The sequence below is a fragment of the Epinephelus lanceolatus genome, chromosome 22, assembly GCF_041903045.1.
Source record: "Epinephelus lanceolatus isolate andai-2023 chromosome 22, ASM4190304v1, whole genome shotgun sequence".
NCBI lineage: Eukaryota > Metazoa > Chordata > Actinopteri > Perciformes > Serranidae > Epinephelus > Epinephelus lanceolatus.
Window position 1 is genome coordinate 26072674 of NC_135755.1, and position 27785 is coordinate 26100458.

The 27785-nt window shown below is 40.1% G+C and overlaps 1 protein-coding gene and 4 non-coding genes across 6 annotated transcripts in view; 4 read left to right on the forward strand and 1 right to left on the reverse strand.

The window, feature by feature from the left end:
* Positions 1-6935: 6935 nt before the first annotated feature.
* The window catches only part of spag17 (sperm associated antigen 17), a 36698-nt gene continuing 15848 nt past the window's right edge, over positions 6936-27785 (forward strand). Inside the window, exons 1-15 of one of the 2 annotated variants that reach the window (XM_078164824.1) lie at positions 6936-7544; positions 15669-15880; positions 16038-16216; positions 17576-17776; positions 20654-20784; positions 22223-22363; positions 22623-22682; positions 22841-22969; positions 23211-23376; positions 24551-24763; positions 24917-25095; positions 25205-25351; positions 25864-25939; positions 26068-26186; positions 26277-26471. In XM_078164824.1, the coding sequence (XP_078020950.1) occupies positions 20674-20784; positions 22223-22363; positions 22623-22682; positions 22841-22969; positions 23211-23376; positions 24551-24763; positions 24917-25095; positions 25205-25351; positions 25864-25939; positions 26068-26186; positions 26277-26471 (1536 nt within the window). In that variant the 5' untranslated portion in view covers positions 6936-7544; positions 15669-15880; positions 16038-16216; positions 17576-17776; positions 20654-20673. Of the gene's footprint in view, positions 7920-15668; positions 15881-16037; positions 16217-17575; positions 17777-20653; positions 20785-22222; positions 22364-22622; positions 22683-22840; positions 22970-23210; positions 23377-24550; positions 24764-24916; positions 25096-25204; positions 25352-25863; positions 25940-26067; positions 26187-26276; positions 26472-27785 lie in introns of both variants that reach the window. The other variant, XM_033651667.2, reaches the window with a different exon arrangement.
* On the reverse strand, positions 12795-12865 carry trnag-gcc (transfer RNA glycine (anticodon GCC)). Its single transcript has one exon. It is a non-coding gene; the product is annotated as a tRNA-Gly (tRNA).
* On the forward strand, positions 13274-13344 carry trnag-gcc (transfer RNA glycine (anticodon GCC)). Its single transcript has one exon. It is a non-coding gene; the product is annotated as a tRNA-Gly (tRNA).
* On the forward strand, positions 17954-18024 carry trnag-gcc (transfer RNA glycine (anticodon GCC)). The gene has a single exon. It is a non-coding gene; the product is annotated as a tRNA-Gly (tRNA).
* Positions 26648-26718, forward strand: trnag-gcc (transfer RNA glycine (anticodon GCC)). The gene has a single exon. It is a non-coding gene; the product is annotated as a tRNA-Gly (tRNA).

Sequence of the window (27785 nt, forward strand, 5' to 3'; positions counted from 1 at the left end):
GCCACAGCTGTAGAGTCAATCACAGTGATTGCACATGCCCACTGCCTATACAACACATATTGTGGCCGCGAAAGCCTACAGATGTTTACCAGCTTTGAGTCCCACTCCATCCCCAGGGGGGTGTCCGAGTCACTGGATAGGCCTGTTTGCTCCCGAGATAAACTGGGCTTGATTCCATGTTTCCTCCTGACCCACGGAACTTGTCTTTCTGGGAAGGTGGATATCTGATGAGCGTGGCTTGAGGGTGCACGCATGTTACACTGAGATCCAGCATAATTCAGAAATGTTTATCTGTCTCTTGAGAGTAAACAATGCCTCTCTGGGCTTTGCATTATCATCCTTCCTGTACAATGATTTCATCAATAGACAGAGACTCCCAAACAGCAGAGAATGAGGTCTCCATCCAGAGAAAGTTGAACTCCTAAAATGCTGGAGGTTGGTTAATAGTCCATGACTTCTGGGCACTAAAATTCAGATCTTTCCAACACTTGCCTCTTGCTGCAGTCAGAGCTGGCAGTGTCAGTGAGTGGAATTTTAAATCTACTACGCATTGCCAAGTTGCACATAAACACCATTGCACTGAGGGCAATCTGACAGAAGTTAAAACAGGCTGAGGGACGGTGCCCATAGTGTAGGGGAGACTGGGGCCAATTGTAACATCTCAAATTGCACCAATCAGAAATGAAAAAGAACCATGAAACTCAGTATGCACATGACCTTTAAGGATCTGTCTCTGCCTGCCAGTGGGCAAACTGATGTCTCATACTTGTCAAAGTTTTGTGTTTTATATTTGTACAACTATATGTTTAATTATAGGCCTACTGAAACTTGATCTAAAATTGTTCTATTGATATTTATTGTTCTAACTTTATCTTTATTCTTGGGAGTTTATTGTGGCCCTTTGCATTTCTATAAATATATTAAATGTGGAATTACAGTTGCCTTGATAGCTTCCCTGCACATGGGCGCAGGTGTAAGCTAACATTTGACTTCTGGTGTTTCAGTCAGTATTGTGACTCTAACATTGCCTTTAAAAACATTTCTTAATTGTCACCAGAACACCAAAGTTACTGACATAAAAACTGTATTCAAAACGTTCAAGAGTTTGTTTTAATAATAACATCAAAACCAAAAATCGTCCCTGGCCTCCTGTATCACTGCAGTCACTTACTAAATAGTAGCATGTTTGCATTGTCATTGTTAGCATGCTAGCATCCTTACATTAGCATTTAGTTTGAAGCACGGCTGTGCCTAAAATCACGAGCCTTGTTCCATGCCATTTAACAAATGTCTGCCACTAAATGTTATACTCTGCTAGCATACTTTGCTAGCCAAGCACAATACCATGAATAACCAGGGAAAAAAGTGTTTAATGTGATAAAATACAAAGAAGCTGCCTTGAAATAAAGAAAAAAACAGTAATGTAAAATGTAGTTTGTGTGTTCTATGACATTTTGAGGCTGAGGGTGTACTTAGTAACAGTGTCAAGGGTGTAATATGTGACATTTATAAAGTGAATTGTCTAAAAATCATTTGAAATATGTCATATAGGCCTATTTTGGTGTGTAAAATGATCCCAAATATTTTGAACAGTGTTCAAACCCAGGCAAATCTGTAATTTTATTCAAGGTAGGCTAACAGTGCATTACATTTAGATGCCTGTCAATGGCGTCACATCTCCTTTACCCTGTCCAATTCCTCTAACTATTGGGCAAGCACAGGAGACACCAGATGATACATCATTGTAAATCATGTCACAGAATTTTATTCAATAACAGTAAATAGCAGTTTTGCTGCTACACGGAATATATTTTTTGTGTTAATAAAATGCCATTTTGCAACACAGTAATCCAGTGCAGACCTTATTTACTGATATGATATTTCAGTGGCTCACACCAGCCACCTGGCTAACGCGCAACCTGCAGTGACATTCAAGCATTACAACATTCAACACACTGATTCAGTTATTCTTAGTAGCCTATGATTGTTTTGATCACAGATAACAGCGCTGAGCAACCCCGCCATGACTGAAATCGCAACATAGCATTAGCAACAGTAGCTGTATGGGTACTCGACTCATAATAGTGAACAAGTTAATGCTATGTCAGCTAAAAGCCTGTCTTTTTAGCATAAATAACTTAAATGTGCATTCGAACTGGACTTCCATACGGTCACTCAAGCCTCTTGCCCTTAACATTTCTTTCAGCATTTGCACTTGCCCGGTTTATTGACTGTTGATTTACTTGATATCTGACACAAGTCCAGCTACCCATCATCTAAATACAGCGTTAAAATGTTTGCGAGCACATGACTTAAAATTAATTGCAGCATGTGGTCATAAATACCTTGATGTCCTGAGTGTAACACCATGTAAAGTACAGCCAGTGCTTTCCCAAGAACTTGGTGTCTTATTTTATTTTCATTTTGTGTCTCAAGTATTTTTTGGTTTTACATATGGTGTTGAGCCGCTCTTGAATTGTTCATTATTCAGCAATTTCCCTCTGAATAAAGTTGTTTTTATCTTCTCCTGATGTAATAACTTGGGTAATACTTTGAGTAACTGAGTAGAAAGTGGACGAAGTTCTTAAATAAATCATTACGACAACGACATGAAACAAAATAGCCCCAACAGACACATGATGCACATGTTTAACAGCAGCGTATTCCTAAAAAAAATAAGGATATTTTGAGATGTTGCTATGCTATTTGCAGCACGTGGATAGGGTGTTATCTAAGTGTCACTACAGTGTTTATCTGGCTGCTGGTGTGTGACCTTCATAGGACGCTGCCTGTGGAAGGTTTGAAGCTGACAACTCCTCCATAACTAACGCACTGCTGGCTTCAAACGTGGATTTCTCTGGCATCTGACAAGTGGGCGTTGTCCCACTTTTGACCTTTTATGGGGAGCCGTTGGAAGTAGGTTGTTCATTGGGTGAAATCACCTTCAGGACAATGGCTCTTTGCATTGATAAATCTGCTCCAGTGGTGCATAAAATTCTTTACAATAAGCTCTGATCAATAGAGCAAGAAGCACTCCATAAATTCAGTGCTACTGAGTAATTCTTAACAGAGGTTCAGCATGTGTACCACATTGAGTCATTACTTTTTAAATGGAGTATCTTTGCTGGCAGTCCAAAAAAGCCTCTATCATACAAATGGTGTATATTATAGATTGTAGTAAGTGTACGTGCCAAGAGGAATCCCTCGGGAAAACATAAAATAAGCAGTCAGTGTGACCCTCGACATGAGAGCATATCTCTGGTGTCAAACCTGCTGATAATTTCAGATGAGCTGTACAGAAAGTAAAACAGGAAGCGCTTTAGGCTGACTGTTCATGTTTAACTTGCTCATTCTTTTCCAGTAAAATGTCAAAATACAGTCACGAAAGTGTCTGTTTTCCCCTAAAAGGCATGACAACAGCTCTGTGCAAACTGGTTTTTAGAGATGTGTAATTATATGACTAGCTGAATACAATGCACAGAGGAGGCATATTTTGTGAGGTTTGACAAGATTAACACGACTTTACTTGAAACAGTAACTGTGAATTTTCTTTTCCTTTTTTTCCCTTTTTTTTCAATTTATTAAAAATTTAAAAAAGAATTATCATCTCTATGATATGTTGTGTGGCTCTTTTGATTGTTACCTGACAGTGTGTAGGAGTGGTGAAGTGGCCACAATCCCTTTTTCACACTTCACTCTTCATTATCATTAATTTAATACAGCATTTTTATATTTATTCAGTATTTGCATAATTAGCATTCAAAAATCACCCTCTCTCTGAATGAAACCAGGCCAATGTTAAATCTGCTGTGCCTTTTTTGTGTATTATTATGGTCCAAAAATAGATTTATATTCTACTCAAGATTCATACAGTTTATCAAAGAAGAATAAGAAACCCTTCCTGTTGGTGTTGCTAAAATTTTATTTAAGTGCTTCATTCAGTGACTGGACCAAGCAGAACTGGTTGATTTTTGGAAGTCGGATGTTTGCATTTTATGGATTACTCTCATGTGGAATGGCTACACAGTGTACTATTATAATGACTACAATTTATGTACACTTGTGAAAATAATGTGTAAACTGTTTCTGCTATTTGGGGATTCATGTTTTAGCTCAAGAGGTTGGAGTCTCACAAAAAAGAGATCACACTGCCATCTTGTGGACAAAAGGAATACTTGACATGATACCATGAGAAATGATTTCCATTTCCATTTAAATTGTTGATAAGGGATATTCTGTAACACACAGTGTGACATAATTATGCAGCAGATACTTCAAATGCATTTTTTCATTTTAAATGTATTATTTCATTGCTTTGTCAAATGATTTGAAAACCAAAATGCTTTTGTTTGGAAGTGATGATGGTCATGGTGTTTACAAATTCTTAATAACAGCCAAACAGTGCACTAAAATATGTTTCTGAACACATTTTAAGTACAGTCTATGGTGATATATAGATCTATGTGATAGATAGATAGATAGATAGATAGATAGATAGATAGAAGAAAACACAAACAAAATTATTTAAGTATAATATATATATATACAGTACAGGCCAAAAGTTTGGACACACCTTCTCATTCAATGCGTTTTCTTTATTTTCATGACTATTTACATTGTAGATTCTCACTGAAGGCATCAAAACTATGAATGAACACGTGTGGAGTTATGTACTTAACAAAAAAAGGTGAAATAACTGAAAACATGTTTTATATTCTAGTTTCTTCAAAATAGCCACCCTTTGCTCTGATTACTGCTTTGCACACTCTTGGCATTCTCTCCATGAGCTTCAAGAGGTAGTCACCTGAAATGGTTTCCACTTCACAGGTGTGCCTTATCAGGGTTAATTAGTGGAATTTCTTGCTTTATCAATGGGGTTGGGACCATCAGTTGTGTTGTGCAGAAGTCAGGTTAATACACAGCCGACAGCCCTATTGGACAACTGTTAAAATTCATATTATGGCAAGAACCAATCAGCTAACTAAAGAAAAACGAGTGGCCATCATTACTTTAAGAAATGAAGGTCAGTCAGTCCGGAAAATTGCAAAAACTTTAAATGTGTCCCCAAGTGGAGTCGCAAAAACCATCAAGCGCTACAACGAAACTGGCACACATGAGGACCGACCCAGGACAGGAAGACCAAGAGTCACCTCTGCTTCTGAGGATAAGTTCATCCGAGTCACCAGCCTCAGAAATCGCAAGTTAACAGCAGCTCAGATCAGAGACCAGATGAATGCCACACAGAGTTCTAGCAGCAGACCCATCTCTAGAACAACTGTTAAGAGGAGACTGCGCGAATCAGGCCTTCATGGTCAAATAGCTGCTAGGAAACCACTGCTAAGGAGAGGCAACAAGCAGAAGAGATTTGTTTGGGCCAAGAAACACAAGGAATGGACATTAGACCAGTGGAAATCTGTGCTTTGGTCTGATGAGTCCAAATTTGAGATCTTTGGTTCCAACCGCCGTGTCTTTGTGAGACGCAGAAAAGGTGAACGGATGGATTCCACATGCCTGGTTCCCACTGTGAAGCATGGAGGAGGAGGTGTGATGGTGTGGGGGTGTTTTGCTGGTGACACTGTTGGGGATTTATTCAAAATTGAAGGCACACTGAAGCAGCATGGCTACCACAGCATCCTGCAGCGACATGCCATCCCATCCGGTTTGCGTTTAGTTGGACGATCATTTATTTTTCAACAGGACAATGACCCCAAACACACCTCCAGGCTGTGTAAGAGCTATTTGACCAAGAAGGAGAGTGATGGAGTGCTGCGGCAGATGACCTGGCCTCCACAGTCACCGGACCTGAACCCAATCGAGATGGTTTGGGGTGAGCTGGACTGCAGAGTGAAGGCAAAGTGGCCAACAAGTGCTAAACACCTCTGGGAACTCCTTCAAGACTGTTGGAAAACCATTTCAGGTGACTACCTCTTGAAGCTCATGGAGAGAATGCCAAGAGTGTGCAAAGCAGTAATCAGAGCAAAGGGTGGCTATTTTGAAGAAACTAGAATATAAAACATGTTTTCAGTTATTTCACCTTTTTTTGTTAAGTACATAACTCCACATGTGTTCATTCATAGTTTTGATGCCTTCAGTGAGAATCTACAATGTAAATAGTCATGAAAATAAAGAAAACGCATTGAATGAGAAGGTGTGTCCAAACTTTTGGCCTGTACTGTATATATATATATATATATATGTATTTATTTATTTATTTATTTATTATTTAATTAGTTTAGTTGTTGGAAGAAAGAAGAAAGTTCTTCCTCAGTTAATTAATTAATTAATAATAATTTCAGCAATTAAAATATGCAGTGAAGCTCAGGTGTCTGCATCACAGGTACCTGCAGCTATTGTGCTCCATTGATCTGCAGGTATTCTGTCAAAATACTGGGTCAGGATAGGCTGAAAAGCCTCTAATACGATTCTGTAAATAGTATTTTCCATGTGAAGCCCAAAAGCTGCCAAGTTTCAGGAGCAAGTTATAGAAAAAAAACAAAAGAAAAGAAATGAATTTGACATCCCTGGTATAGGCTATAATGCATTAAGTGTTTGGATGCATTATAGGCTGTATCAGGGGTGTCAAACACTGTGGGGTCAGAACCGGTCTGCCAAAAGGTCCAATCCGGCCGAATGGATGACTTACCAAAACTAAAATTGTTGCACCTGTGAAGCCCAAGAGCTGCCAAGTTTCAGGAGCAAGTTATAGAAAAAAAAACAAGAAAAGAAATGAATTTGACACCCCTGATATAGGCTATAATGCATTAAGTGTCTGAATGCATTATAGCCTATATCAGGGGTGTCAAACACTGTGGGGTCAGAACCGGTCCGCCAAGAGGTCCAATCCGGCCCACTGGATGACACCACAGCGTCTAAATAAAATATGATTTCCTGTAAGTACACTTAAACGTATCAATTAAAATATATGGCCCAAACAAAAAAAAAAAACCAAAACGTTGAGGACAAAGTGTACCTTTTATACTTACCAAGATGTCTTGTGAAGCCCTCATGGTCCTCTGCCTCTACTGGCATTCAGTAGAACAATATACAGTCAGTGGGGTCTATTTACAAACTCTGGTGAATGTGACGTCACAGACCATGATGATATCACCATGGCAACATCCTACTTTGGGGGTTGGTCCAAGCTGGCGACCTGTGTAGATGCTTTTCTGTGAGCTCGTGGATTTCTGATGAGTACCAAACGTTTTAATTGAGTTAAACGGACTCAGACGAAATTTTATAGAGAAGTGACCCATTGCACTTGCATGTTATGCACGGATAGTAGGACCACTTTTCTCCAAAAAAGACAGAACGGAGTTTTTTCGACGTCGCGTTTCCGAGACAGTGAACTGTTAGCTTGTAAAGAAAAGTTTAGCTAGCGGCAACGGGACAAGCTCGCGAATATTGCCAAAAAAGAGGCAAGAAGAAAGGGAGGACTGATAATGGACCTGGAGCCTGATAAATCCTTTCCAGGCTTATGCGAACCTCTTCCCCAGACCCCTCTCAACAGCCCCAACCCAAAGAAGATCCGCACCGAAGCTCATGAGGTGAGAGAGGAAGCTGGGTCTAATGCCGACATCTTAAAAGTTATTAATGGGCTGAATGACAGATTCATGAATTCATTCAATGAATATGTCTTGTAAGGCCCCTCATAGAAAACAGCTCACGCCCCATCATCATGCAACTGACCATGCGCACCTTCCGACACAAAGTATGGAGGGCTTCCCTCAACTCTGATGTGATGAAGAAAAAGAATCTTAGGTTGGCAGAAGATCTCACCTACAGAGACAGTGCAGAAACAAACTCTGACCAATTGTCAAACAAGCCCGCGACGAAGGGAAAAAGACCAAATGGATTGGCCCAGTGGCCATTATCGACGGTGTAAGACACACTGCATAAGAGGACACTAATGGATCAATAAGGTGATCTAAATACCCTAAGTTCACTATGAAAGCTACCTAATATTAACAAGGTCTTTCAACTACCTCAGGTTTACGGTGTAACTGTTCACAATTAGTAATAACTAATTTAAGCTCACTGTGACACTTGTTTAAATTGAATAAGATGTTTGAAATACCTCAGGTTCATTGGGTAACATGTTTATAATCAATAATAATTTCTTTAAGTTTTCTGTGAAACTTATCTTACTTAAAAAGGTATTCCTACTAAATCACCTTTTGTCCACTGTAAAACATGATTGCGATGATATGACTCATTTATGTTAAATTTAATGCAATTTACGAATTTACGTTGTAGTTAAACAGCCTACTTTTTATACAGTGGTACAACCACTTGCTTGCTTGAGCAATTGGCTCACTTCATTTAAAAAACGAAAGAAAAAAGAGTCTGAAGAATTTTACTTAAGGTACTCAATACTTAGAGTTTTCCCTTTTGAGAGTATCTTCCTTAAGTGTTTATATCTTAGCACTTTACAAGTTCGTAGTTATCTTAACAGACATCCAGTTCACTTTATTCTTTTTTTTTCTTTCATGGCAGACTTACATTTTAGTTCCTTAAAAATAATATCCCTTAATGTCAGAGGTATCCGTGACAGCACCAAAAGAAAATCTATTTTTATTTTCTGTAGACGGAAAAATGCTGACTTGATTCTTTACAAGAGACTCATTCAAGTGATAAGGATGTGAAATTTTGGAAAGCACAGTGGGGTGATCAATGTTATTTTTGTCATGCCTCTCAACAGTCAGCAGGTGTAGCCATTCTCCTTAACAAATTTAAAGGCAACATTATTGAGTCATTATCTTCAGATGAGGGTAGATGGATTATTCTGGTTTTCAAATTGGATAACACCTTCTTTGTAGTTTGTAATCTGTATAATCATAACAACACAACTCAGGCAAAAACTATGTGTACGCAATTATGTAAGAAACTTGAAGCTCTTAAATTGAAACACAAGGGAGCACACATGATTCTTGGAGGAGATTATAATGATGCTCCAGACGATCTTATAGATAGAGTACCGGTAAGAACAATCCAGCATTCAAGATTTAAAAGCACTGCATTTATCTGTGAACAACTTTCAGTTATAGATGTGTGGCGATACTTAAATTCTGATATAAAAGAGTTTACCAGGAGAAATGCAAATAGATCTTTGCAATCTAGAATTGACTTGTGGTTTATATCATCTTCATGTCTACAATTTGTTTCAGAATCCTCCCATGATCTTGCTCCATTATCTGATCACAAATTGATTACAATTCATTTAGTAGGCAATAAACAAAAACAAAGAAATTTACGTGGTTTCTGGAAGCTAAATAATGATTTATTAAATGATGGTACGTATTGTAATATAGTGAAAAAAACAGCGGAACAGATATTTGGGGATACCAAAATGAGTTACACACAATGGGAATTTTTTAAATTCAAGGTAAGAGAAGTAGCAATGAGACGGAGTAAAGAAATAAAAAAATATAATGATACTAAAGAAATCAGTATCATGAATGAATTAAACACATTAATGAAGAAAGATAATCTATCAGAGGACGAAGAAATTAAATTGAAAAGACTAAAGGAGGAAATAGACAATGCATATATTAACAAGGCTAAAGGGGCTTTCATAAGGTCAAGAGCAAAATGGCTGGAACTAGGTGAAAGAAATTCTAGCTACTTTTTTGCTCTTGAGAAACGAAACCAAAAGAGAAACAATATCTCTGCACTTAAGATTGATGATAACATAATCACTAATCATTTGGACATCTCAAAATATGTTGGTTCATTCTACAGTAATACATACAAGTCAAATTCTAATATCAATGATTGTGATAGATTTATTGAGTCAGTAAAAAATTTTACACCCACTATCTCAGAACACTTTAAAACAAATTGTGAACAACCCATCACAAAACCTGAAATTTCAGAGGCAATCCTCAGAGTCCTTTTGACTAAAGCTGGAGGTGTTTCCAGATTTGTGTATCCAGCCCTTTCCCTCAATGTTTGTGATTCCACATGTAAAGATATTAATAACATGTTTGTTAACTTTGTATGGAAGAATAAGCACCATCATCTGAAGAAAACCCTGCTTTCTGGACCTAAAGATAAAGGTGGTTTTGATCTACTGGACTTCATGGACTTGAATTATACATTATACACAGCACCTTATAAAAATATGGGAATAAATATATGTTTTGTTTTATTTAGTTCTCTCTATTTAAGAGTAGTAGGAGTACAGTACTAGGTCTTTGGATTGCAGAGATTTCAGGAACACAAAAGCAATCATTTTAAATGTGTTGTTTACTGTTAAAGCTATTCTGGATTTTTATCTTTTTAAAAGCTAACACTACTACAGATCTTACTAGTTAAATGCAGAGAGGGTAGAAGTAAGTAAGTAAGTAAGTAAACTTTTATTTATATAGCACCCTTCATAGTACGCCTACACAGAGTGCTTAACAGTACAAACAATAAGACCACAGTTCAATCAGTCACAATAAACGTGCAACCGAAACATTCTAGAAAACATACACACAAGCATATCGCAATGTAAGGTCAGTGCAGCATATAATAAAATACATAAATAAATAAAAATAACAATAGAACATGATCACATGGCACTGCAAAGCCAGAGGAATAAGGTAGACAAGCTGAGAGAACAACAGAAAGCAGCAAAAAGGTGTAGAATGTTCACCATACATCTCTTTTACATCTAGAAAATTACAGAATAAGGACCATCCACAAAATACATCCAGCCTTCACTGAAATAATGCTGATGATTCTAGGTTTACTAGCAGATTTAATATTTTTTGTTTATGGTTGATTAGTTCTCTATGTTTTGTACTTATCATTGTTTAATAATATAAAAATGTGTGAATAATATATTGTAAGAATCTGAGTGTCACTTAACATGTAACAAACCTTCACATCTGGTAAATACCCAGTTACTAAAAGTAAATACTAAAAATACTAAAAGTGTCAAAAGCCAAAATGGTATGCGCCAAAAATACAGAATATACTGACACAGAAGTAAGCATTGCCCAGGTTCCCTTGTCAAAAAGCCAATGGGATTTTTCCATTGGGTTTTGGAATATTGCAGAAAATAAGCTCTGTGGCAAACAAACATTTACATGTACACATTTTGTTAAGCAAAATAATCTTCACATATGAACACCACTTTTATGATTTTTAAAGCCTAAATGCAATCACCAGAGGTAAAAAGTTAACATTAGGCTCAACGTCGCCCCCACAATGAGGCTGTAAAGCTGTGTTCAGTGTGATGACGTTCTGTAGTCTCATTTAGCCGCTTGTTAGCAACCGCCTATTTTAAGACACATAAAAGTTTCAGAATTCATGAGTGGGGTATTACATGACGTATTTTATGTTGTAGAACAAAAGGAGAAAGTCTCTCAACCTTGTGTAAATCATAGACCCTATTTCAGGCATGGAACCAAAAACCCATTCAAAAGAGATTGAGATGACAGAACTGGGAGCACAGAATGCTAACTAATTTCCGGGTTTTAGGACTCATTCCTTGGGCAATCCTTTGCCTTTTTAAAATCCAAAATCAACTTGGAATTATCTGCGCTCAGATCACACTCATGTTCTGCCCTCTTCTTGCCCACATTCACTCATCACTAGGGTTGTGACTCGTTAGGATTTTAACTATTCCGATTCCTTACCGATTCGTCTTACCAATTCCTACATTATATTCATTATACTTGCTATACTTAAACAAGTATATAATAAACACAAATGCAATCATACAAATACAAAAACTTTATTCTAACTGTTGCACAGTACAATTAGATGAAAATACACATTTGTGTGTAGTGTGTATTTCAGATTTAGAGCTTGTATCATCTCCCTGAGAATATATAACAACAAAAAGTGATTCTCTGGTTTCTACAGTAACACTATTACCTCAAATTAACCACATCAGTGTAATAAAAAATACTTAAATGCATTCATACTTGGGCACTGTTATTTACGTGACAACACCTGAACAGAACACACACACATTGGCTGTTTGTTTCTACCGCTCCCCTCACTGGAAGTCTCGGACCTCCCGCTGCCCGCCTCCACCTTGATTAAACGCTGAAAATAAAATAAAAGAGGGAGACAGGTTTCTCCTATTTTATCTTATTTTGTTATATTTCTACCTCTCCCCTCGCTGGAAGCGGACCTCCCGCCGCCCGCTCCCGTCTCAAACACGGAGATCATCACACGTTCATTTACTGTTTTATTCACAAAAACTGTATATGAAAACAACTATATGGGGGTGATGAGACAGGGCTGAAGTAATATTGCAAGGAATATGATGTGAGATTTGAGTTGGCTTGTAATTTTTACAATTGAAAGGTGCTGATGGAAAAGTCATGGTTCACTTGCACAAGCACAAATAAAACAGCAGGACTTAATGTTTATGATAAAGTGGATGTGCAAGTAATTTGTGATATGAAGTGAAATTAAATGTGTGAAACATTTAATTTCTACAATCTAGCCTCAATTCATCAATTCAATACCCTTCACCATCTCACTCCCCAATTTTCCCTGTCTCCAAAATGGTGGTATGCAAATTGGAGTGTAAATACAATATGATTCCAATGTGTTTCTGTTGCTTAAACCTATGAAATAGAAGCCACATTTGTCAAAGGAGTTTTAAAAAAACTTACTTTAGGTAGCGCTCATCTTGAAAATATAGCCCACTTTACTCTGTGTGTGTTGCAGCTACAGCACTCTCAATGTGACAGAGGAGCTGGTGGGGATTGGCTCTTGTGCGTCAAGCATCTAGCTCTACCCACTGAAATGCAAGCTGCTTGCCTCAGTTCCTCCTACTTAAAAGCATATACTGCATTGGCCGGGAATCGAACCCGGGCCTCCCGCGTGGCAGGCGAGAATTCTACCACTGAACCACCAATGCTGCATATGGTTATTGCTGTGCCATAAAATTTTTTTTTCAAGTTTTGTGAGAAGAAAAAACAACATCCTAGGAACAACACTTGGTGTATGGCCAATATACCTTCTTGTCTTCCTCATTCTGTGCTGTAGTCAGCAAGCCATTCAACATGTGGCTTTTCTCCTCTTTTGTGTATACCAGAGACAGGAAGCTTTGGAGCATCAAGCTCAGCAGCTCGTAGTCTAACCCTGGACCACTGTGAGCTTTGGACTCCTCAGCCACATGGGACAGAGTGGACTCTGATTGCTCTGTTGAAATCACCATCATCATTTATCATGCAGCACGTGCTGTGTGTATCTTTGTTAACAGTCTTGAGTCAAGTGCTGTTCGTAGAAAAAAAAAAAAAATATGGCACAAGCATGTTTATATGCAGCATTGGTGGTTCAGTGGTAGAATTCTCGCCTGCCACGCGGGAGGCCCGGGTTCGATTCCCGGCCAATGCAGCCCATGCTTTTAAGCAGGAGGGGCTAAAGCAAGCAACTTGCATTTCAGTGGGCAGGGCTAGATGCAGAGCCAATCCCCACCAGCTCCTCCATCTCATTGAGAGTGCTGTTGCTGCAGCATGCACAGAGTAGGGTGGACTGAGACTGTGACGTGGCTGGGGCAGGGTGTAGCATTTACTCCCTGACTGCAGGGAACCCTTGTGGTATGGATTCAGACTCCACAGAAGTGGAGTGTCCATGCCAGGACACTTTTTTTTCCCCCATGATCTGATTGGTCAGTGGTCGGAGTGCTGACAGGTTGTGATCCCATAGTCTGAACACAACCTGCTGCGGAGCAGGTTAGCTGTTCAACATCAGTTGCCATGGTGATTTATCCCAGTAAATGAGAACCAGCTTTGTAGCACTGAAAACCCAGAGTTAACCCTTAAGTTACTTTGCTAACTCAAAATCCTGCTTCGTAGTACAGGCCTCAGGTAAGTCGAGCTTCATATGACATCAGTAAGCCATTAAAGTTGTGATTCACACAGCTCCTTTTAACTAAACATTCATTTGAACCTACCAAATTTCATTCAGAGACCTGATAACTATGTGCTATTCATAGTCAGCTAAAATGGTGTATTAAAGGATAACTTAGGTATTTTTCAATCTGGGCCCTATTTCCCCATGTATATGTGTACATATGATTCATAGGTACAACTCGTTTTAAAATTGGTTCAGTATTGAGGGAGGCGGATGCAGCCGGCAGCCGCGAGGTAGACATGGGGGCAGATGTGTCCCGTATAAGTTTGCGCATTAAAAGTGCTTTTTTTCGCCACTGAGCGGTTCAGATCACTAGTGCTATCTCTGTAAATAGCATACTAAGCGTTTCCCTGACCCGGCTGTGACGTCATCTCACGAGAGCTTTGCTTGTTGCCGGAAGAAAACAGGGTACAGGATATATACGAGGGCAAAGTATGCAACAGTAAATGTGCGTCTCGGAGACAATTCTAGGTATCAGTATTACATGCATAAAGACATATTAGTTATACTTACTTGATGGATAGTTGACCATTTGGTACCTGTGGTTTTGGCCGCCTCCTCCAATTTATTTTGGGCACACGAAAAAAGGTATCCAGCACTGCCCTGTTGATCAGAGGGGGGAAATCCTTTAACGTAGTTACACAGCGTTTGGTAGTTTCTGTATTATCCCAGGACACATCAAGACCATGAATATTGGGCAGCAGGTCCCACTCGTTGCAACACAGACATTCTTCCTCTGTGGGCATGGAGTCACAGCAAGGAGCACCACCAGTCCTCAGAGATTCGCGTTCGTGCAACTCCTGCTTCACCCTCGTCTGCTCGATGGCCCTCTCTCTATCCTCGTCTGCTCTTCAATTTGTAGGAGCTCCTCATCTGTATACTCGGGTTCAAATAAGTACAGGCGGCCATCGTAATAAAAGGGCTCATCCTCATTCTTGAAATCGGGTAAATATGCAGCCATAATACCGATGCAGTAAAACCCTCAACTGTACTCCGGGACAACCAGCGCCACATTGAGCGGCGCTCAGCATGGCTCCTCTGTTTTCTTCCGGCGACAAGCAAAGCTCTCGCGAGATGGCGTCACAGCCGGGAGGAGGTGAAGGGTCAGGGACTGCAGGGGTCAGGGAAACGCTTAGTATGCTATTTACAGAGATAGCACTGGCGATCTGAACCGCTCAGTGGCGAAAAAAAAGCACTTTTAATGTGCAAACTTATACGGGACGCATTTGCCCTCAATACTGAACCAATTTTAAAACGAGTTGTACCTATGAATCATACACACCCATACACATGGGGAAATAGGGCCCAGGTTGAAAAATACAGAAGTTATCCTTTAATATGCAAATGAAAGACAATAGATCCAACTCTGAAACAGCTGATTATTATTGAGTCAACAAAGATACAGAACCAATAGAAAATCTTTAGTTTCACAGAGAGAACACAAGCACACAGAGGAAAGAGTCATTAATGCCAACTGAGCTACCTTCCAGGCCATGGCAAAAAGTAGGTATAGATCCGTGTGAGTACAAGAAGTAGCCATATTTGGTAGAGTCAGATTACTACTCCAGGTACTTAAAGATCCTACAGATACAGCAAACTTAAACCAACTGTGTGTGGGTTATGGAGTTCAGAAAGCTTCAAAAGTTGAAAAACACTGTAAATGCACAAGACATCCTTGACTGGGTACCACGTACTGTTACAGTATATGCACGGAATTGTACTGTGTTTGTGTTTGTGTATAAAAGAGAGAGGAGTTAGACATGTATTTGATTAATTCACTCTGTGTTATGTGTGTCTGCGCATAGATGATGAACCGCAGGATGGTCCTGAACACTACATCCTGCTGCTGAGCTTCTACCAGCCCACCTGATTGTGGCACTCGATGCCATCGGTGTACATGTAGCAAATGTCGTTAAATTGTGTTCAGAGCACACACTAACTTCTGAGGGACGGCAAGACCAACAGCCCTGTGAGGGCAATGAGCAGAGTCTGACAGCTTCTCCGGCATTGGATGCAGGTAAAGAGCCGTCAGTATACAGTATGTACTGAATAAGACACATCAAAACTATATAACAGCTTTTACATGGAATCAAACTCAACAGCATGCCCTTATTTTTTCTATTTATTGCATGTTGTTATTAACATTACATCATCCTTTCCTTTGTGTGTGCCAGAGGTTCATGGTAGTGTCGAGCTGGCTGCGCAGGTCAGGAAGTTGGATCTATTCTGGTCAGGTCTGAGACCAGCTTTGGACAGTGGGCCACTGGATTCCAAGCTCCATGATGTAGTTCAGCTCAGCTACACTGTCCCAGATCTTTTGCCTCCCTTGTACGCACAGGTCCCCGAGGCTGAGGTAAGATGGCCCTGGCCCTCTTTGTTTCTTAGAACTTTTCTCATTGGAGCCTGCTCTGTGCCTGTAATCTCGCACTGTATGTTGGAACGTCCTTAAACTGTGTGTCCAGCTTGAGATGGGGATGGGAATCTTTGAGGGTGTGGACTGGCGCAGGCAACATCAGCATTACCGTGACAGCCTCAAAGTCATCAGTGTAGCTACTGTCCCTAGGTTGGATCCACAGCCTGCAGAGGTACACATATACATAGACACATTCATGTCAGTCAGTATAACTACATGACAGGGCTGCAGCTCACATTTATTTTCATTATTGATGAATCTGTTAGTTGTTTTCTCAATGAATCTGCCTCATTTTTGTTGATAAAATAGTAGAGAAAGGATGAAAAGTATGAACAATACTCAGTTTTGCCTGGTAAGAGAACACATTGTAGCAGAGGATGGTTTTAATCCATCGACCTCTGGGTTATGGGCCCAGCACGCTTCCGCTGCGCCACTCTGCTGTGTCACAGGAAGATAAATCCACAAAGAGAGCGCGAGGAGATGAGTGCCTCATCCATCAGGCCACCAATGGTGCTGCAGCTGCTGAGGAGCCACTGTACACAGTGCAGTCAGTGTTCAGTGTACAGTAACATTGACATTGTAACTGCTTTTAGTTAGTTAATTTTTGGACCGTGATGGCAGCCTCTGTGTGAAGTTAATAAGGGAATCATGAAGATGGTCAGATCCTGCCTAATGTTCTTAACTGCAGCCTTCACCGCAGACTCATTGTTTGGTTCATAAAACGTCAGGAAAAGTAAGTCCCTTTACATTTGCCCAAAGTCCAAGGTGACGACTGACATCTTCAAATGTCTTGCTTTGTCCGACCAACAGTCCAAAACCCATAGACAATCAGATTACTGTCACATAGAAGTTTAGTTAGAATTTACCCAGTGTTGGAAAGCCAGCAGTGACTCCTAGTGGACCAAAACAGAAGTGACACCTTCTGAGTGCCTGTTATCTCACTACTTGCTCAGAGACAGCAGCAGCACCACCAGAGGGTAGAGTGGACAATTAAGGGGGCAGTTTTCCATGTGACCTACCTTGTTGTTGTGCATTGATATAACTACGTAAGTACTGATTATTAACCAGCTAAAGACATATCCTGTTTGAAATCCTAAATCCATTGTTAAGATTGTGTTGAGTTTTGAGCATAAATGTGTACTCTTTATATTCTGAAAGTAGATAGTCAGATGTCATGTAATGTGAGGATTGTTCAGTGTTGCTGCCTCTTTTTGATTTAGGCTGATTTAAAAACTTGTGTGGATCCCCTTGCTTCGGTGGTTAAACTCTTTTTCCCATATCTGTGCATTTGTGTGTTAGGTGGCGATTTCAACAGAGCAATCAGAGTCCACTCTGTCCCATGTGGCTGAGGAGTCCAAAGCTCCCAGTGGTCCAGGGTTAGACTATGAGCTGCTGAGCTTGATGCTCCAAAGCTTCCTGTCTCTGGTATACACAAAAGAGGAGAAAAGCCACATGTTGAATGGCTTGCTGACTACAGCACAGAATGAGGAAGACAAGAAGGTATATTGGCCATACACCAACACACACATACATCTGAGTCATTTATCATCCAGCATGTGCTGTGTGTATCTTTGCTAACAGGACTGAAAGATACAATTTTGATTCAAGTGTTGTTCCCAGTGTTTTTCTCATAAAACATGAAAAAAGTTTCTGATGGCTCAGCAGTCTTCATGAGCAGCATTGGTGGTTCAGTGGTAGAATTCTCGCCTGCCACGCGGGAGGCCCGGGTTCGATTCCCGGCCAATGCAGCACACTCTTTTAAACAAGAGAGGCTGAAGCAAGCAGCTTGCATTTCAGTGGGCAGGGCTAGATGCTTGGAGCACAAGAGCCAATCCCCACCAGCTCCTCTGTCTCATTGAGGGTCCTGTTGCAGCAGCACGCACAGAGTAGGGTGGGCTAACACTGTGACGTGGCTGGGGGACGGTCTACCAGCTTGTGAGAGCTCATTGTTGTCCTCTTGCTTTTGCTGTTTTTCTGTTTCATCATACACAGGACGGAATGCACTCCACCATAAAGAGCATGATCTTATATCATGAGACATGCTTGCGGGACACAAACAGAGGGTCAGAGAGATGCAATGCAAATGATCAGTGTTGTTAAAAGGTCTAGTAGTAGTAGCACAGAAGTGGAGTCTGAATCCATACCATTTTACGCTGTTTTGTTGGATGTTGACGATACTACTTTGAATTGTCCCATCAAACACTTTAATTTAAGTGATGCCAGACTGTTTCTGCTACCAAAGGAAAGCCCAGTTAATGAGTGATGAGGTCTATCTGAATCTAAATTATTTTTCTCATAAAATATAATCTTTTTTTCTAGTTCTCGTCACACAGATGTCTCATGTTATTTTTATCTGCAGTGATGAAATCAGAGTGTGAATATAGCAACACTGTCAGCTATCACTGCTGACTAAAACAAACTTGTTTGTAAGTTCAAATATTGTTAAAATCATGTGTTTAGTGTTGAAAACAATCTCTTGTTTCTTAGAGGCTCTGTTTTAAAACCAGTGGAAATAGAGCTCTGGAGCAATGAAATGATTCCACAGATCTTTAACAACATAAAGGCAGAGGTCTACTCTGTCTTATCTGTCACTTCAGACTTTTGTTCATGTCAGGACACTTTATTTTCCAGTGATCTGATTGGTCAGTGGTCAGGTGTTGACAGGTTGTGATCCCACAGTCTGAACACAACTTGCTCCAGAGCAGGGTTAGCTGTTCAACATCAGTTGCCATGAAAAAAAGCAGAGATGTGTTACCTGTTAAGTGTTAAAGTTGGGTGAGGAAAATTACTGTGTGACATACAGTAATGTTTCTGGGCAGAATGGTAAAGGGGAACACCACCTAAATTAAGATTTCCAAAATGTTATTTCCATGGCCAAAGAAAGTTTGATCAGTATTTGTGAACCAGAAACCAAAGATGTAAGTCTCAAACTTGTGATGTCATAGGGTATCACGTCTGAAGCTGCTCCATAGACAATGAATGGGAGACTAATTTTGAGAACCCATAGAGTCTTCTTTTTTTATACCCAAAAGGAACTTTATTCTATTGTTGTGCTCTCAGTTCTGAAACAGAAACGTACCCATATACTCAGATCATTTCCCATGGTGCTCTCAGTGTCATCTGGAACATTTTTCACCATCCATTGTCTGTGGAGCAGCTCAAAACTTTGTGCCCTATGACATCATAAATCAAACCAGCTGTCTTTCATAATATCAGTTACAGTTTTGTGGCCTAAGTGCTTCATTTCAGTGACTGGACCAAGCAGGCCAGTGGTTGATTTGTTGAGGCCAGATGCTTGCATTTTATGGATTGCTCTCATGTGGACTGGTTGCACAGTGTGCTACTATAATGATAGCTACAATTTATGTAAACTAGTGAAAATAATGTGTGAACTGTTAACATTATTTGGGGATTCATGTTTAAGCTCAAGCGGTTTGGAGTCTCTCGAAAAAAGAGACCCCACTGCCATCTTGTGAACAAAAGGAATATTGACATGAATGCACACATGAGTAAGGTCACTATTGGCACATGCTCTATGGTTAAGGGAAGTCCTTCATTTTGTCAAACTGGAAAGAATCAGGTGCATAATAAGGGGCTCCTTGAGGAAATTTTGCATGATGTGGGATCCCTTTTTTTTTGAGTACGTACAAGAGCTGGACTTTCCAGATATTCCTGAATGAATGATCATCTGTTTTATAGACATTACATTGTGATGTGACAAGCAGTTGTCCAACCAACAACCATTATATTATGTTTTAGTATTTAGTGTAATTGTTATCATTGTGCACATATTTTTATATTTTAATTTTACTACTATGTTGTTTTGTTCTTTGTCTTGTTCTGGGTACTGATTTGGTTTGTAGTATTTGTCTGGCTTAGTCCTGTCTTGGTTTTATATTATTCTTATTTCATTTACTACTAACTTTTTTTGTTGTGTCACTGTTGGATTGACCAAATATTATTGTGCTTTCTGTCTGCTCTATTCTAAATCTCAATAAACAGAAAATGATTTTAATTATCATTTAAATTGTTGATAAGAAATATTCTGCACCAAAAAAATGGGAAATATCTTTGCTACAGATGATTTTAAATGCGTGTTACTTGTTAACTTTGTTTTTTCGATTGCTTTGTCAATTTGAAAACGGAAATGATTTTGTTTTGAAAGGTTATAGGAAGTGTAATTTGGGCAACTTGACGCTGGTGTCGTTGCGGTTGCCGTGGGCAACCTCATTTATACAGTGTATGGGGGCAACAGACGCACCAGACGACATACACCGACGATTAACTTGCTGAACTTTTTAACTAGCTTAATTAGTAATATGTTGCCCTGATAACTTGAAGACTCTTTTAACCGTTAAATGTTGTTTTTAATCATAGATAATTATCAGTGAGAGGAAATGGCACCAAAAGCAGGTAAAAAAGGCTCAGCCAAAAAGCCCAATGCTCGGGAAGCAGCAGTTGTGAACAAGAACTGGGAGGCTGGTCTCACCAGCGCACAGTTTGAAGAGGTTTGTTATCTCACTGACTTCTTTTTTCGGTTTAACTTCACTCGTGTGTTGAAAACATGTCACTGTTATGTCACAAAGTCAAACGTGTAGAGGTCTTATTAGCTGGTTATACATGCTAACGTTGATAATTGCCAGTTAACAGCTGCTAGCTAACGTTACAGTGTTACGTGCGCGCGCGGGAGACGTTGACTTTTCATTTCAGGTAGAAGACAGGATTTAAAATGGGTTGTTATCCTCCAGACTGCTCACTGAGACAGTTTTAGTCATGTTAACAAGGTCACCAGTTTGTTCGGTGAAAAATGTGTTGCCTAACATACGTCCTCTGGCACTTGTCTAATTGTTAGTCATTAAATGTGTCAAAAATGCAGTTAACAGTAACCGATGAGCTTTTATTTTGAAGGTAATACGTCCAAACCGGAAATTGTCATTATTTCTAGTGCTCGTTGAACACATACCTGTTTTTGGAGATTTCTCGAGAACCTCACATCCAAACAACTTCACACTCAATATTGCACTTCTTTGGGTCCCAAGTATAGACTGTATTCACCTGGGCCCCAAACAGGTATAGATTTATGATAATGTTTACATATTATGTTGATATTCTAACTCATTGTACCCTAAAATAACTTAAGGGCCCAAAAGCAATTTTAAAAATGCAATACAATAATATTCTACTTAATTACTGTGTACTTCTACATAAGAGGAAAACATTGTATCACTACATTTCCCTGACAGAGACATATTATTACTGGTTACTTTGCAGATTTAGATTTTACTGACATAATATAACAATCAAAATACGATGTATTATTATTCATTAAACTATCCAGCATTATATTAGAATTGAAAACTCCACCTTAAACAGACATTAAGTAAATTTAAGTATGTTGTGTCTTCATCACTTCATATAGTTTTCCTCCCACCCTGTGCTTCATGCATCCTTGAACACATGCATTTAATTTTTTTGAATGCCTGTATGACAGGCCTTGTTTTAAATCAGAAGATTATTACAACAATTACAATTATTGGACACTGCACATCCTTGGGTCCCAAAAAAACACCTGCCAAATGTGAACTTATTCAGATGAATGGTACTGAAGATATCTGGAGGGTTAACACACACATAGACACACGCACTCACTCACACACAGAGATTCCTGCTTTTTATAGTTAGATTTTTTTTCTCTAGTAAAACTTTCTAGATTATACTGTGGTGTTTTTTTTTAACAGCACTTCTATTAGCGATGTCTATCTTTCTTCTATGAGTAGAAATCATGGTACCCTGAAGCGTTTGTTTAGCCAGTGTAAATCCCACTTCAATGAACTGCAATGGAACTAAAGAGAGACATGATGTGAAATCAGTGCAACCTGTGGTTCTTGACCTCGATGTAGTGTATTAGTATATACATTATTGTGGTATTTCTGATGCACTTTCCAGGAGTCATGGCAAGCCTGTGTGTCTTTGGTGGTTGGGAGGAGTCCAGAAGAGGATGAACTTACCCGGGCTTTGTCTTTAGCCGTACAGAAACCACTACGCAGACTTTTCAACTTGTTATCCTGGGACAGCACCCTTGCTAAGGTATTCTGGGTCATATTCTTTATATTAATATTGTGTCCTGTGTGTTTGAGAAGCTCTTATTGCTGTTGTACAGTATTTAAACTGTTACTAAACAACGTGAAACAAGTGGTTACTATTTCACATTTTTAAAATCTTGTATAAATGGAAAGATTACAGTTACTAGTTCTAAATTTGTAAACTAATTTTAAATCGTGTCTGTGCACATGAATATCTTGTATTTTGTCAAATGATTGTGTTCTCCTGACTGACCTCATTGCAGATCCATGAGCTGGGGAATCCCAAAACCAAAAGGCCTGATGACGTCCCCACCTTCTATGAGGTACAGTAGGCTTGGGCACGAGGGTTTCTAATGCAGTATGTTGTATGTCAGTCTATCAGTGTCTTCTGGTTGTTGTGAAGGAACCTTGTGTATTTGTGTGCGTTATTCTTCGTGTGCATGCGTGTACAGGTGTGTTGACTTTATTGTGTCTCATGTAGGTTACAGAGCCTGCTAAGGTGCTGCTGGATGCAGGAGAAGAGATTCCTTGTGACCTGATGGCAAAAATACTGAAGTTCCAGCTGCTACAGATCAAAGCCACTGATCAGCAGAGGAGGGAAGTTGAGCAAGTGAGTGTTTCTTTATATGTGTGATTGCTTGTGTTAATTATTATAATTTAGTGACAGCGTTGAACTAGCGTGGCTTTTCACACAGGTTTTAGTATTGTTAGAAACATGACGTTTTTTGCATTGCAGTGAACTTTTCAATCAACATAAGCTATGCTGTAACTCAGAGTTGAATTGGGGACAAAATAATGTGATTTTTCTCTGGGTTTCTCTTTTTTGTCCTTTTTGTCCACATCTGTTAAAGGCTGGAGAGGAGAAGGCAAAAGTCGGTCCTCCCTCTGCCAGCAAAGACAAAGGAGGGGCCAAGGCCTCAGATAAAAAGGGAAAGAGTCCACATTCACCTGTGGGACCTTCCAAGGAGAAGACCAAGCTCAAACGGAGGGGTGATGTTGAGCCACCAAAGTTCATAGGTAAAAAGACAAATTTAAACCAACTGTGCTTGGGTTATGGAGTTCAGAAAGCTTCAACAGTGATAAACACTAAATGCACGAGACATCTTACAGTATATGCATGGAACTGTACTGTGTATGTGTTTGTGTATAAAAGAGAGATGAGTTAGACATGCATTTCATAGTGTTGTCACGATACCAAAATTGGGACCCACGGTACGATACCAGTGAAAGTATCACGATTCTGAGCACAGCAAAAATGAGGCAGATGTGCCTTTTGTCATTTATAAAAAGATAAATCACTTTTCTATAATACATCAATGATATTTCAATGGAATAAATTACTTATTGACTTATTCATACTTCAAAAACAGCATCAATAAGTGATTAACATAGGGGGGATCAAAATAAAATAAATAAATAAAAAATCAACCAGCCACCCTCCTCCTCTGATAAGTTAAGAACAGTCCCTTAAGTGCGGTGAGGTTTGTGGACCGTTATCTGCCACAAAGAAATGTGAACGTCTCGTTTCTCCTCTGACACATCACATACCTGTGTGCCGTTACTGCTCAACTGTTCAGGTATTTCTGGGCAGTCATGACACCGACAAAGACTTACTGGACCTGGAGCCTGGCTGTGTCTGTGACCCCCGTTCAACCCACAATCAGCAGGATTCGCCTTTCGTTTCTGCTGCTGGTTGAAATCTGTACTCGCACAGTGTGCTCCTGAATGATTTCTTTTGCTCGCACAAAACTATTTTTCGTTGTAAATGCGAGTAAAATGCTTGCACCGTAGAGCTCTGTAGTGGAAAACAAATCACTGTAGCATATATAAACAAATCGAACCTACAAGTAAAACGAAATAAATAATAACTTTCACTGCTCAAAGATACACAATAGCTCAGCTAATACCTGACATGTCACTGGAAAACAAACCACTGCAGCAGCATATTGAGTGCCAGGTGGCCAGCGCGCGCCGTTATTGGACGGCACATGGACAGTCACCCTCTTGGGATTGGACTTTGAACTTATCCCACAGTAGTGGTTCCGTGAGGTACCATAGTACTATGGTACTCCAACATTATGGTATCATATGTACCATGGTGTTTTAGTACCGTGGTCTACCGTTGGTACCAGTATACCGTACAACACTAGTATTTGATGGATTCACTCTGTGTTATGTGTGTCTGGCATAGATGATGAACCGCAGGATGGTCCTGAACACTACATCCTGCTGCTGGGCTTCTACCAGCCCCACCTGATTGTGGCACTCGATGCCATCGGTGTACATGTAGCAAATGTCATTAAATTGTGTTCAGAGCACACACTAACTTCTGAGGGACGGCAAGAACAACAGCCTTGTGAGGGCAATGAGCAGAGTCTGACAGCTTCTCCGGCATTGGATGCAGGTAAAGAGCCGTCAGTATACAGTATGTACTGAATAAGACACATCAAAACTATATAACAGCTTTTACATGGAATCAAACTCATCAGCATACTTATTTTTAATGTATTGCATGTTGTTATTAACATTACATCATCCTTTCCTTTGTGTGCGCCAGAGGTTCATGGTAGTGTCGAGCTGGCTGCGCAGGTCAGGAAGTTGGATCTATTCTGGTCAGGTCTGAGACCAGCTTTGGACAGTGGGCCACTGGATTCCAAGCTCCATGATGTAGTTCAGCTCAGCTACACTGTCCCAGATCTTTTGCCTCCCTTGCATGCACAGGTCCCCGAGGCTGAGGTAAGATGGCCCTGGTCCTCTTTGTTTCTTAGATCTGTTCTCATTGAGGCGTGCTCTGTGCCTCTAATCTTGCACTGTATGCTATAACATCCTTAAACTGTGTGTCCAGCTTGAGATGGGGATGGGAATCTTTGAGGGTGTGGCCAATCTCATCTATGACTGTCTGGACTGGCGCAGGCAACATCAGCACTACCTTGACAGCCTCAAAGTCATCAGCGTAGCTACTGTCCCTAGGTTGGATCCACAGCCTGCAGAGGTACACATATACATACACACACATTCATGTCAGTCAGTATAACTACATGACAGGGCTGCAGCTCACATTTATTTTCATTATCGATGAATCTGTTAGTTGTTTTAATTTAGCTGTTTTAGTTGTGTAGAAAAATGCTGAAAATTCTGAATGATACTCAGTTTTGACTGGTAAAGAGTATGAATTTAGCAGAGGATGGTTTCGATCCATCGACCTCTGGGTTATGGGCCCAGCACGCTTCCGCTGCGCCACTCTGCTGTGTTGCAGGAGGAAGAATCCTCAAACAGAGCGTGAGGAGATGAGTGCCTCATCCATCAGGCCACTGATGCTGCTACAGCTGCTGAGGGGCCACTGTACACAGTGCAGTCAGTGTTCAGTGGCAGTAACATTGACACTGTCATTGCTTTAGTTAGGTTTTTCTGGACCATACATGCACACACACTCACGCACACCCAAAATTAAAAAAAGGCTGGATATTAAGTGTATACTTAAAATGTGTATGTTTTCTGTGCCAGGTTGTGCAGACCCCTCTTCCCTTGACTCCACGCTCTAAAAAGAAATCAGTGCGGGATGAAAGTCAGTCATACCAAAGTAAGACCTTTCTCTTTAATCATGTATTTTTGGCATATGCTTGTGTATGTGTGTGTTTGAATTAAAAACTCAGACTAGGATGACAAACTAACCTCCGTTGCTTTCTGTCCTCTCTTCTTTGTGGACAGAGACCGAGCAGCCTCCTCTCTCTACAGATGTGGACATGCGTTACTATAGCACCCTACTCGACCTGGTTCCCCCTGAAGCCTGCTCTGTGTCTCTAATCATGCACTGTTTGCTGGAACAGGTCTGTGTGCACATTGGTAGTGTGTGGTCAGTGCATGACATCAGCAGTTTATGTGAAATATACTGTAGTGTTTTTGTGATTGTGTGTTAGGTGGCGATTTCAACAGAGCAATCAGAGTCCACTTTGTCCCATGAGGAGTCCAAAGCTCCCAGTGGTCCAGGGTTAGACTATGAGCTGCTGAGCTTGATGCTCCAAAGCTTCCTGCCTCTGGTATACACAAAAGAGGAGAAAAGCCACATGTTGAATGGCTTGCTGACTACAGCACAGAATGAGGAAGACAAGAAGGTATATTGGCCATACACCAACACACACATACATCTGAGTCATTTATCATCCAGCATGTGCTGTGTGTATCTTTGCTAACAGGACTGAAAGACTCAACTTTGATTCAAGTGTTGTTCTTATCTTTTTCTCTCACACATATTTAAAATATTTTTATGGCACAAAAATATCCAAGCGCAGCATTGGTGGTTCAGTGGTAGAATTCTCGCCTGCCACGCGGGAGGCCCGGGTTCGATTCCCGGCCAATGCAGCACACTCTTTTAAGCAGGAGGGGCTGAGGCAAGCGGCTTACATTTCAGTGGGCAGGGCTACATGCTTGGAGCACAAGAGCCAATCCCCACCAGCTCTTCTGTCACATTGAGAGTGCTGTAGCTGCAACACACAGAGAGTAGGGTGGGCTTGGACCGTGACGTAGCGGGGGAGGGTGCACTACTGACTTCCTGAGTGGAGGGAAAGCTTGTGAGAGCTTATCGGTTACCGCTTGCTTTTGTTGTTCTTCTATTTATTCATACACTCGTAGGAATGCTCTCCACCATAAAGAGCATGATCTTTTATCATGAGACGTTGTATATTTTAGTGATAAAGTTCTTTATTAACATTAAGAGCTCATTTTGTGCTTTTTGCATTTTAATATGAGAGGTCCCAGTATGATTTATAGTCCAGCACAGATGCATCTACATGAACAGAGAGGACAGAGGAGAACATAGAGAAAGAGGTAGAGAGATATGCACAGGGCTTGGACACTTGCATGCTTGCGGTACACAAAGAGAGGGTTAGAGAAATGCAATGCAAATGATCAGTGGTGTCAAAAGGTCCAGTAATAGAAGCACAGAATTGGAGTCTGAATCCATACCAAGTAGAAAAGCATTCACCACTTTGGCAAGCGCAGTTGCAGTGGAGTGACAGGCCCTGATAGAAGATTAAAAAGGTTGAAAAAAATTACCGTTAAATATGTTGGCCAGAAATTGCCGAAACACAACTCTAATACTTTTAAAAAAGAATGGAAGGTAAGAGACTTGTTGATAATTATTTAGAGACCCTGGATCAAGGTGTGGTTTCTTAAGTAGAGGTTTAACCACAGCAATCTTAAGGTTTGTGGACGCAGTGCCAGTTGTGACAGATTAATTATAATCAGCATTGTATGTCCCAGAAATGACAAGATATCTTTAAGAAGTTTAGCTTGTAAGGGGTCGAGTAGGCAGGTGGTAGGTTTAGTAGCTAAAACCAGCTTAGAGGATTTTTCAAAAGAGATACTCTCAACATTTGAAAGAATTTACAGACTACATTCAACATATGAATATTGCACAATTTATATTA